We start from the raw sequence: 12,506 nt of genomic DNA on the forward strand, positions 1-12,506 counted from the left end.
ATTGGCCGAGGGAGCCGGCGTACAGCTTCCAGATCATGTGGCCAGCATAACAAAGCCGCTTCTGGCGAACCAGAGCAGCACACGGAAACGCCGTTTACCTTCCCGCTGTACCTATTTATCTACTTGCACTTTGACGTGCTTTCGAACTGCTAGGTTGGCAGGAGCTGTGACCGAGCAACGGGAGCTTACCCTGTTGCAGGGATTCCAACCGCCGACCTTCTGATCGGCAAGCCCTAGGCTTTGTGGTTCAACCCACAGCGCCACCTGCATCCCTTTTGTTGTTACATACAGGCTGATGATAACAGGTTTAAAGAACAGGAAGTTAAAAGATATATTCCACTGAATTGCATGTGCTTAATCACTATGTTAAGGTAAGAGCCAAATAACTCAATTAGTTTTGCTCATCAAGTGGAAATACTAAAGTGGGATGTTCAATTGCCTATTTTTACAACTGCATTTTTAAAGTATCTAATTCCTATATGAAATATTTTTATTGAACATACAGTAATTTGAGATGGAAAGAGGAGGCTGAAAAAAGCCACATCCTGTTGTTATTCTGTTTTACCTTGCCATCCTGGTCAACACATTCAGCAAAGTAAGAAAGTATTTTGTCTATGACACCCATCTTTTTGATGATTTCATGCATTTTAGAATCTAGAAAGAGGAGTAAGACAGAAATTAGCAGGACTCAAATGCTGGGCACATTTGTTACACACATGTACTAATAATTTGGCACCGTATTTATAGACACTTGTGGGTTGCCATATTTCAAAAAGTAAAACCCAGGACACCCTGAAAGTGTGCCCCTTCCCTGCAGTCATTAAGCTAGAATTGGCTGTTATAATAATCATATGATTCCACTGAAAGCGGAAGCCTTGCCTCTACTGCTATTACTCCCTTCCTCTAGTTTACATCTAGGAGTCAAGAGTCGCCAACTTTTGGGGATCCAGCAGCACATTTGCAAACTGTGTGAATACCAAACAACCACTGCAATGAAGGATATCACTGCAACCTAGTCTACTGCCCACAAGAATCTCATTTTGGTGGGGGAGGGGACCTTATGGGTGCATGTGCACCTGTGGGTGCCATGTTGGCAGCCCCTGCTCTGGGCCATGCAAAATGTACAACATGGCATCATCATTATAAGAGGTGTCCTATTTCATTAGTTGCTACTCACAGTAAGGGGAACACTCAATTGCAACAAAGCCATGTTCAATGTTTCAGCTCAGCTAGGACCAACCTTGGCTCCTTATCCCTCCCTTCCCACAACTGTGTAAATTTTATAATGAGTTAGAATTGCACTCCAGCTTCCAGTCCCATGCTGATGCCATTTTACCTCTTTAATAGACTCTGTCAGGTAAGACAAGTACCACTAGTTGAAGGAAGGGCCACAGTGGAAATCCCAGCTTTGGCCAGAAGCTACCCATCAGGTGTAACAATCAGAAAGTACAAAAACAGGGTGTTTCAGGGAAGGATGTGGCACCTTTACAGTATATCCATTGCAGTTTGGGCCCCTCAGTTACATCAGCTCAGAGTTGCCTAGCAAAAATAAATAAATTCAGGAAACCACCCCACACATCCTCTGCCCTGATCAGTGTGAACTGGCAGGGTTTAGGGTGTGGTAGTGGATCTGCAGCTCCACCCCTCCATAAACTAAGTTACAATTGCTTCCACAGTGTCTGAATTCGCTTGTTTTCTTGTTCCCTCTACATCATTTTTGCTATTGTCCCCTGTCTATTAGATTGTAAGCCTGCAGGCTTTTTTATTTTTTAAAAAATAGTATCTGTCGATGGTGTGCATACCAGAGGTGCATACATATTACAATTGTCAGAATAAATCATTCATGAAATAATAAATCCAGGTCACAAGATTATCTCAAAAGGGGTTAGATCCATCCTAAAACATTATGCCAAAACTACTCCCAAAAAGGAAGTACCAGTAATTAACCAGGTTAATTCTGTGTCCAGGGCGGCTGTCTATCAGCTTCATCTGGTACTCAGGCTGAGACCCTACCTGCCCGCAGACTGTCTCACCAGAGTACTGCATGCTCTGGTTATCTCCTGCTTGGACTACTGCAATGCGCTCTACGTGGGGCTACCTTTGAAGGTGACCACGAAACTGCAATTAATCCAGAATGTGGCAACTAGACTGGTGACTGGGAGCAGCCGCCGGGACCACATAACACCGGTCCTGAGAGATCTACATGGGCTCCCAGTACGTTTCCAAGCACAATTCAAAGTGTTGGTGCTGACCTTTAAAGCCCTAAACAGCCTCAGTCCTGTATACCTGAAGGAGAGTCTCCACCCGCATTGCTCAGCCCGGACATTGAGATCCAGCGCCAAGGGCCTTCTGGCGGTTCCCTCACTGCGAGAAGCAAAGCTACAGGGAACCAGGCAGAGGGCCTTCTCGGCAGTGGCACCCACCCTGTGGAATGCCCTCCCGTCAGAGAGATAAACAACTACCTGACATTTAGAAAATACCTAAAGGCAGCCCTGTTTAGGGAAGTTTTTAGTCTGTGATATTTTAATATATTTTGATATGTGGAAGCCGCCCAGAGTGGCGGGGGAGACCCAGCCAGATGGGCGGGGTATTTATTATTATTATTATTATTATTATTATTATTATTATTATTATTATTATTACTATGTGAACCACTGCTGGTAAAAGTATGTAGGAAAAACACTTTACCTTGCATAATTACAGCTAGCTGCTCAGCTGCTGACTTCCTCAAAACTAGATCAATTGTGTCCGAGATAAAGATATCATACAGCTTTTCAACAGTCTCAGCCTAAAAATAAAATGAAACATACCATTATCTATCTGGAAAAATATTTATCTTCGTAATCCCATCAGGGGCAGAGGCACCTTCAGCTCAATCATGTAAGGGTTATTTGATTTGATATTGCCAAGACAAGCATGATCCTACACTTGGTTATTAATTAACCATGGTGAAAACAAAACCTCTCTTTCTCTCTCAGCTCACACTGTCTTACCAATAACCTCATCAATAACTATGGACATTCCATAAGAAACTCCTCTACCCCTGCTTTGTACATGGGAAACTTGTCACTGATTCCCAGATATGATCTGGACTAAGGACACTTTGCCCCATTTGGTTCAGAACCTCCACCTTTAAGACCACCCGAACAGACTGAAGTTAGAAACATGGATTAATATATTTCATTGGTTAGCATTACTTGACGTATCCCTGAACAAATGCCAGTTGACCGACCTTTTGCCTCAGGAACCCTTTTTTTTAAATTGCTTATTCCCAACATGTGACCTTATACAGTCCCCCTGGATCTCTTCCTCATTCAGGCCGTTCCATGCTTTGTTCAGTCTGTTTGATCTCTGTGGGACCCCATGACAGCAGATTCTTTCACCCCACAGCTTGTTCTCTCCTCTAATCTGTTCCTTTTCCTCCTTTCCATATCTTTCATTTTCCTCTGGATCAGTCACGTCCCTCAGGTCACAGCGACTATGAGGAAACCTACGCTTCTCCGTCTCCTCAATGCTGGCAACAGAATATTTTCAACAGCATCTTCAGCACTAGAACCCTCTTACATTGGGGGACACAGCTTCAGTTCAATGCTAGCAATCTCTGTTAAAAGGCTCCTTTGTTCACCTTAAATACTGACTCTCTTGCTGAATCTCCCAGCTTGAGTTCAACAGTCTTTTCCACAATAAGTAAGTTAGGGATGCTTGAGAGGACAATACTCTGTGGTAGTGGGTGCCTTAGGGTTGCCTCTTCTTCAGTCGTAAGATGAAACATCAAGTGTTTGAGCACCGTGGAACGGACTCTGAGGAAATAAAATGTATGCTTTGAATTTCCCCTAGAAAACATTTCCTGCTCTTCAGTTTATACACAATGCCCTGAAATTTTAAAGTAGATACATATATGCAGAAATGCTTGGTGTTCAGTCCCCATCCCCTTCTAAATGGGATGCAATGTTTTCAGTACACCCGCTACTTGAACTTCCCCAATATTTTATGCCACACTGGGCTGAAGTAGTGTTTGAATATATAAAGAACCAACAAAATGATAATTTCTGGGGGGAAAGAGGAAACTGCATTGACCAGCTATCATTCAATGCTGATAAGAGTTACTCTAAATGCAACTGTCATGTTCTACAAGTTGGTTTTATTATTTTTCCTACTGCAGCCTACTAATGTCTAAGCAGTCCTTCCTTCAGATTTAAACGAAGAGTCTTTTCAGCTGCTCACTCTACTTCAGAGCCACCTAACTATGTCCCCCTACTTATTTGCTCCTGCGCTTTTCCAATCAAGCGTCTGGGGACCTATGGCTAGGCCTAATTTATTTAATTCTGAGCATCTTGATGGTGCTACTTTTCTCTGAGAAAATTTATTGAGTGGGAGCATTGTCCCTTACATTTCATTCCCCCTTTCCTTGCTTCAAGTAGTCCAAATTAAATTTCCATAGAAAAATTGCCATTGGGATGTCCAGTACCACCTGGACTTGAAAGAGAATCTAGTTCATCTAGAATTCTCTGCAAGAAGCAGGTCATAATGACAGGTGTAATGTCAGTCTTCCTCATTCACACACACACACAAATTGCAGATATACTCACAATGGCTTTTTGGAGAACAGAAGACGCAAAGCAGCTTTAAGTCTTGTAGTTCTGGGGAGAATCCCTTCTTTTTCAGCATTTGTTTCACTCAGTGAGAGGATGCAACTACCCAGAGCGTCTTCTGTGTCTGCATAGCCCTAAGTGTGTATTTAAAAGTTCACAACGGCCATTTAGCAGAATAATAAGTCATGCGTAAGAATAATTTTCTTGGCAACAGTAAATTCACCCTGAGTAATGGGCAAGTTCAAGTTTGTAGGCCAAATTCATTTGATGGGTGATTGCTCAACACCATCAACACTGTATGAACAAGTGCTCCACCAAATTTTTGAGGGGTTCAGTTATCATTTCAGAAATGTTTCGTTATTTGAAAAGAAAAAGAAGAAAAGCCTTTGCACATTTTTCATACCAGTTCACAACCACTGTTCCCTTGACTGGCTGCCGCATCAGTGGGGAATATGAAAGGGTATGTGGTTCCATTGCCCCCCCATCAATCCTGATTTGCCCCACTGTTCTGGCAGTTTCTTTATTTTATTTTATTTTCAATTTTCAAAAGATCACAAATACACACAAACGTTACAAACTGTTCTGGCAGTTTCACTACACACCAACGCTGTGTGACAAACCTTTCACCCCAATTTGTATTTTATGAATGAGTGAACATGTATGCCCACATGTTTCTTAAACGTGACCTCTGGCGTTTTGGATCAGCACTACTATTCTCATGGTCGTAAAATGGCTGGGATTAATCTCATGAGATAAGAGGAGCAATGATTCTACAGCAAATTGAGCTACCAAGAAACTTCAAGATATACAAGGAAATCTATAACTTGTCCCCCAAGTCAGGATCAACGAGGATTTAAGATGGTTAGGAAGAATAAGGTTCCGAAGAACTATTCAGAAAAATGCTGGAGCTATCCCATTTCGAAATAAACCTAATGCTACATTGTTCTCCAGCATTCACTCAGAATATCCAATGAACAAGTATATTGATTGCTCCTCCATTCCTTATTTGCCTGGCTGCCATGTTTATAAATATCCATCTTTCCCTATTGTGTAATGTCATTGCTGCTCCTATTGGCAAAGCAATTAAGCTTAGTTCAAGATAAACTGTGCTCTGAGAAGTCGAAATTACCTGAAGAATTGGAACAACAGGATAGAGGGCCTCAATAAACTTGTCCCAGGTCACTGCTGCCATCATCAATCGGCCCTGAAGAAGATACATCAGCATAAAAGTGGCGGCTGAGCACACCTGTTTTAATGAGAGAAGGCAAGGTAGCAGAATAAAGAGTGGTCAAACCAATTTGTTGGTGCCATAAAGGGAAATTAGGCTGTGCCTTGGAAGCTTTAACATCAAATAGTTTTGTGGTTTGTTTTAAATCCAACTGTGGTGAAATACTATCATGAGCCTACTGTTATCAAATAGTCTTCAAGCAGAGCGCAAGACTCAGCTGCCTTGTAGCAAAGCATCCACCAAAAAAATGGCAAAAAGAGCTTCCCTGCCTTAAGGTTTAGGGCATGTTTTACAACTGGTCGTTGGCTCTGCTTACATCCCACAGAGCAGACTGGCTGCAATGGGGATATAAATCTCAGCACAATAGCTGAACTTTAGTCTATCCTTTGAGTACATGTCAACAAACCTGGTAACGAATCTCTGGTAAGAAATCTCGGATCTGAACGTTTCTCACATTCAAAATGAAGAACAAGCTTGGAAAGGTTTTGGAACCCTTCCCTGGAGGCTCAGAAACCCAACAGTATGATGGTAGACATTGACTGTGTCTCCTGCCACAACTCAAGATATAGAATAATATAGCCGAGCCCCAGATGCGTGACAACGAATGTACTTTCCCACACCAGTCTACCTGAGTGCCTAGACCACTTCCACATAGGATGGACTGCATCTTGTCCACATTGTTGAAAATACTGGGTGGTATTCAAGTCTGTATTATTCAAGAGTTAACCTATTGAAATTAATGAACATAACTAATGTTCGTTTATTTTAATGCGTCTACTCAACGTAAAACTTACTTGAATACCACCCACTGAAAATTATCTATGACCTGACAGTGCTCTGAACACCTTTACAGACACTAGCAACTACACTGTCAAAACAAAGATATGAGAGGTTTTATTCTAGTAGTGCCTTGCAAACTTGTTACAGCTGTTCCTTCCAACACACCATCTTATTCTCTATATACAGTAGCTGTCATAATAGAACATTTCCTCTGCCTGAAACAACACAGTGCTGCTACAAGCAGTTGTGTGTTGTTTTTGAAATGCAACATAAAGCGTAAGCACCCGACAGGGAGTCTCCAAAAGTCCAGAAAGCATGGTTACATATTAGCTTCAGTGAAACAGCAAGGACAGTTAAGAGAGACTATGAAGAAAAGAAGGGCCACGTGCCAACGCCCCATTTCCCAGAATCCAAGTCTCCTGAATGGGAGGAGACTTTTGTTATGATGACATCCTTGGGCTACACGAAACTTAGTGGCATTTAAAAAAAAACCAAGGACTTCTCCAAATTCCCCACCATTCTTATGACTCTGTTGAAACATTCTGAGGTAAATTCTACTGAATCAAAGAAAACACTTTGGACGTTTAGAAAGTCCTATGGTGATAGGCTACCTCTCAAAATACTGATTAACTCACAAATGATAAGATGAACAAAATGTAGTACCTCATGATGGGAGTCTTGAAGGCCAAAACTACAGATTTCATAGAGAACTTTTGGATGAAGCAGGAAATGTATTCCAAAGCTGACTGAAGAAACAGGTTTAGTGGCATTATGAATCCCTAAACATTCCTAGAAAGAATACATAAAAGACACCTAAGTATTGTCTTGACAATATTGAAGCTATGCACAAACAGTCAAGCTATTTTCCAGCAAGATAATAATGACACCATTAACTAAAATGGATGCTAAGGGCTGGGCTGTTGGCTCTGTTTATCTGCCTTAAGCGAGCAGCTTTTTATATACACACCAAATGAGAAGAACTATAATAAAGTATGATTTAGCAGGTGGACAGGGAATAGAGACAAAGAAATCGTGTAGACACATCCCTCTCCTCTGTGAAACTCAGCAAAATCTGGACGTGCTCAGGCATAATTCATGCCAAGCAAGCTTAACATCATACAGCAAAACGCTGGGTTTTCAGCCCAACACGACTAAGGCAGCTTTTGAAACGGACTGTTCCTACGAGATTACTAAATGGTAGGGGGGGGGGGAGAGAAATCTTTCTTTAGCTTGGAAGTAAATTGCAAGCCATTTTAAATGCTAACCTGAACAGTTTTGAGGCAATAGCGATAGGCTTCAGCTCGTATATTCGGCAGAGGATGGGACAACAGATGGAGGAGAACCTTCTGACTCTCTGCCTGCAGCAACGGGCTAGCTTGGGCAGACTTCCAGCTACAAACAGAAATAATTCAACACAAAGAGAAATTAATTGCTCTGAGACATGGGCAGCCAATTCGTTAAGCCTTGGGGTGCAGATTCCCCCTAGCCAAGGCACCCGGGAGCTTACAACTAATTCAGTTATTTCCTCATCTTTTGTAGCTGTGTGGTTAATTGTTAGGCTGTCGACTTTGGCCACCTCCACACCATACTTTTAAAGCAGTCATGCTGCTTTAATGGCCCTGGCGTCTCCCAAAGAATCCTAAGAACTGTAGTTTCTAAGGGCACTGGGAACTGTAATGCTGTGAGGGGCCTGCTAATAACTTTCTACCTCAACAACCCTTAACAAAAGTAGAGCTTTCAAGGTTCCTTGGGTGAAGCCATTACTTTAAATGTATGGTGAGGATGTGACTGATTTCTGAAGAAACATATGCTACAGTGCACTTTCCTGTGTCAATATGGGGACAGTGGTACAGTGTTGGGAGCACAGCTCTGCAACTCTGCCCTACCATACAGGCTGCTACTGCTTTATACAATTTAAAGGGTGCCCTTTAACCAACATCCTTAAGGGATGGCGGGATCCTTGAGCAGGAGCCTCCTTCTTCACATGTACTGCCCTGCAAATCATCCTTGTGTATATATGGCACTACATAAGACAGGATTGCAATCCTATACATGCTTACCTAAGAGGACAGGATTGCAATCTTACTCCCAGATAGAAGTGTATAGGATTGTGTTATAAGCCAGCATTTACTATTGGCTAAATTTAAGACAGACAGACAGACAGACAGACAGACAGACAGACAGACAGACAGCTTAACAATTTAAGTATAGCCCCATACTTTTTGAAAATAGCCCTGTACTCTTCTCTCCAGCATCATGACATGGGGCTTTCTTGCAAGTTAAGTTACCAAATGCTTACATGTCTGAGCAAATGCTGAGGAATTCCTGAAGTAGAGGGAAGTGTTGATGATATGGGAGACTTTTTAGGGCCTGTTCTACCATCTCCAGTAGATCAAGAAGTATTTCTCCCTACAAGAGAGTACATATGAATCACAGAATTTAAAATTAAAAAATAAAATACTGAAACAGCTCACTTAAGGGTTAATGAACAAGCATTATCTTTCAAACAAGTAATCATTTGCTAATTACAATGGATGCAACTAGGAATGGTAGCCATCAAAAATGCAACACGTACACCCAGAACCAGTCTACAGCAGACCCATTAATACCACCATGTAATACACTTAAATAACACAAGAGTGAATTTTATTGGCAAGTAGGACCAAGGACAGATCAAGCATACCTAAGCCTGCCCACATTGCAGTGTGATTTCGCTAAGTCTTACAATCCAAGAGGGGTATACTGCTGAAATATCATAGGGCAACAGATGGCTCTCTCAAAATACCTCCAAAAACCTTAGTGCAACTCATTCTATGGCAGAGTGTGTGGCACTATGGGAAAATCATCTATGTCAACACAGCTAAGAGAACTTCTAAGGTTGCTCATGAGTACAACGTGATTTTTTTTTCCCACGCAGAGGGAACAGTAGCCTACAGTAGAGACAAGGAAGTGCTTTGGATGGTGATGGCAAAAGTAAATACCGTAATATAATCTGCAAAACACAAAAAACTGACATACCCATTCTTGTCATTATCTTGTTACATCTTAGAAACTAACCCTATTGTGAACAGGGCTAGCTCTTGAGATGTAACAAGCATATATAAGATTAAAACAACTTGATGACATTTTTACCCATGCACCAGTCAGGCCAAGCTGTCCTCTCTCTCCTCCAAAAGACACTTCCTCACACACCCCACTACCCAAGGATGAAAAGAACTCAGAATGGTAAAACGTAGACCTTCACCCTCTTGCCCTTATTCTGGAACACTGATGAAATAAATCTTCAACAAAGGCTGTCACCCCATTACACAGTTTACACTGCCGAATCACTGAGGTCTTAAGGAAAGTCACTATTTGTAGTTCCCCATGGTTCGGATGCACGGCTTGCATCCCCCAGGAGCTTGGCATTCAGTACTGTGGGCCCAATTTAACTCCCTTCCAGCTGAGGTAAGACAGGCTGTCTCCCTGCTGGTGGCAACTGAGACTTTTAAAACCTACATTCTGATTTTATAGTTTTGACTGGAGGGGGGTTGGGTTGAACCAAGTTACTCGTACACTGCTTATGAGATCATTATAATTAAGTGGTATATAAATGGTCAAGAACAAATTATTTATTGTTATTATTATTATTATTATTATTATTTCATTTATGGGTCACTTCCCATGAGGCATCCTGAGGTGATTTACAATACCATAAAAACACAGAGCAACTGCATATATAAGAACAGACAAAACATTTGCATATATCAAACCAATTTAAATATACCAAAAAGCTATTTAAAAGGACACCACCACCACCACATATATGAAAATCAACTAGAATAAAATCCCCCACTTGGATCACTGAATTCAATGTTTCCTACCTCCTTGTGGACTTCTGCCATAAAGTTACAAGTACACTCAACAGAATAGGCAGCCTCTGCAGCTTGTTTATAGATACTGTAGTTTTCTGAATTCATTTGTTCCAAATAAGCTATGACAGAGTCATGAACACTTGGGTATTCCAAGGAGAAAGGCATGTCCACGGAAAGGTCAAATAAAGCCGCTAGTAAACTCTCTGGTAAAACACTGTCAGCCTTAAGAAAGGGAGGACAGAACAGACTTAGAGTCTATTTGAAAATAAGTACAAATATTAGGTATTATTTTTACTATGTTATGTATTGACCATTTGTAAATAATTTTTAACACAAACCTTTCCCTCAAAAAAAAGAACATTTATCTGCAGGTGTGCTAAGCTAACATTTTTATTCAAAGCGATGTGTGTGGTCATGAGGTGGTACCTATAGAATTTGAACTAAATAACGATGCTGAAAAGTGATCAACTGGCCAAGGCGAAATCCTATATGAGGTTACAGTTGCAATCTCCGAGTTAGATAAGGCGGTGTATTTTGAGTTCAAAATGCACTGCACAGGGAACAACCCCTAAAACGGGCATCCCCAAACTTCGGCCCTCCAGATGTTTTGGACTACAATTCCCATCATCCCTGACTACTGGTCCTCTTAGCTAGGGATCATGGGAGTTGTAGGCCAAAACATCTGGAGGGCCGCAGTTTGGGGATGCCTGCCCTAAAACCATACAGAAACTGCACGAAATTTGGCAGCCCATCCTATATAATAAAGTGCAAGTGTCTCTGCGTCCAGTCCCTGTGTCCATGGGATTGCGTTACTGCACATGTGCCCCACGGACAGCCATTGGGACTTGAAGCTCTGGGACTTGGACCTCTGTTGGACCGTTGGGACTTGGACCTCTGTTGCGCTACGGAAGGATCTCTCTCTTTCCTCCTGATTTCTTCTCCGTTAGAGGGGAAGGAGAGGAGGCAGGGGTGTGCCAGCGAAAGGGAAAGGGAGGGTAGGTGGGTGTGGATAGAGAGAGAGAGAGCGCTAGCCGCGAGTGATGCGGCTGCTGGTCTGAAGGATCGTTTAGCCATTACTGAGGGGCGAAAGCAGGAGAGTGGGCGGGTGGGCGCACCTGTGGGGGAAGGGGGAATTAGTCCTTGGAAGTGTGTGTGGATTTGGGGGGGGGGGGGGTTGGAAGGGCTGCTGCAACTGGGACCAGTGAGGAGAGAGAGAGAGAGAGAGAGAGAGAGAGAGAGAGAGAGAGAGAGAGAAGAGGAGTAGAAAAAAGAGGGTGGGAAATGGGGAGGGAGAGAGGAAGCTGAGGAGGCAGCTGGCTGGGGCGGGGAAGGGACTGAGTGAGGGGCTGAGGTGGTGGCGGTGGGTGAGTCACCGGGAGGGGGAACCCGCTAATTAATTCTAGCACCCGTTAATTTAACGGGCTTCATGATACTAGTCTCTTAATAATAGAAGTTCACCAACATAACACATGGCACTATCAGTGAGCTTCTGTGAAGAATTTAAGGCTTTTCAAATTCTGGACCTAGCATGCATTACTCCACCTCCTTGATTACTTCTTTTCAGGTCATTAATCTGAGGGTATCAGATTCTACACATTCTGGTGCAGCGGGAACTGTTAAGCGATGGTATCCTAAGTACTGAACTTCCCCTCTAAAAAGGGGAGAGTGCACACACAATAGTTCCGAATAAGACCTTTCTTACTTCAAAAAATAAATAAATATTGCAGCAGCATTCCCTTCCAGATGTTCTTAACTACAGTTCCCATGATCCCTGAGGATCAACAGTAATCGCAGTCCACCAGATCTGAGGGCACCACATTGGCTAGCTTTACAGCAGCTGGATCCACACAATGTAAAGCCAGATTTTTGCTGTGCTTTTGCAGCTACAGCTATGCATTTATTGCCCCTTACCATTATCAAGAAGCAACAAAATTAAAAGAGAAGGTCTGCCCCATCCCCCATCAGGATGGGTGTAAATAGAACTAAGACCTGATTCACATGATATTTTATGTACATAAAAATTCTCTCTGTGCAGGATACATATTGTGTGCA

At 42.4% G+C, this 12,506-nt stretch overlaps 1 protein-coding gene across 2 annotated transcripts in view; it reads right to left on the reverse strand.

The window, feature by feature from the left end:
* RTTN (rotatin) overlaps nt 1-12,506 on the reverse strand; it is a 116,748-nt gene that overhangs the window by 70,163 nt on the left and 34,079 nt on the right. For both annotated transcript variants that reach the window (XM_035124661.2, XM_060277923.1), the window contains 9 exons: nt 10,464-10,676; nt 8,900-9,009; nt 7,866-7,992; nt 7,264-7,389; nt 5,722-5,838; nt 4,590-4,726; nt 3,626-3,800; nt 2,689-2,788; nt 566-654 (listed from right to left, as the gene is read on the reverse strand). In XM_035124661.2, the coding sequence (XP_034980552.1) occupies nt 566-654; nt 2,689-2,788; nt 3,626-3,800; nt 4,590-4,726; nt 5,722-5,838; nt 7,264-7,389; nt 7,866-7,992; nt 8,900-9,009; nt 10,464-10,676 (1,194 nt within the window). The remainder of the gene's footprint in view (nt 1-565; nt 655-2,688; nt 2,789-3,625; nt 3,801-4,589; nt 4,727-5,721; nt 5,839-7,263; nt 7,390-7,865; nt 7,993-8,899; nt 9,010-10,463; nt 10,677-12,506) is intronic.

Source organism: Zootoca vivipara, chromosome 8 (genome assembly GCF_963506605.1).
Source record: "Zootoca vivipara chromosome 8, rZooViv1.1, whole genome shotgun sequence".
Taxonomy (NCBI): Eukaryota; Metazoa; Chordata; class Lepidosauria; order Squamata; family Lacertidae; genus Zootoca; species Zootoca vivipara.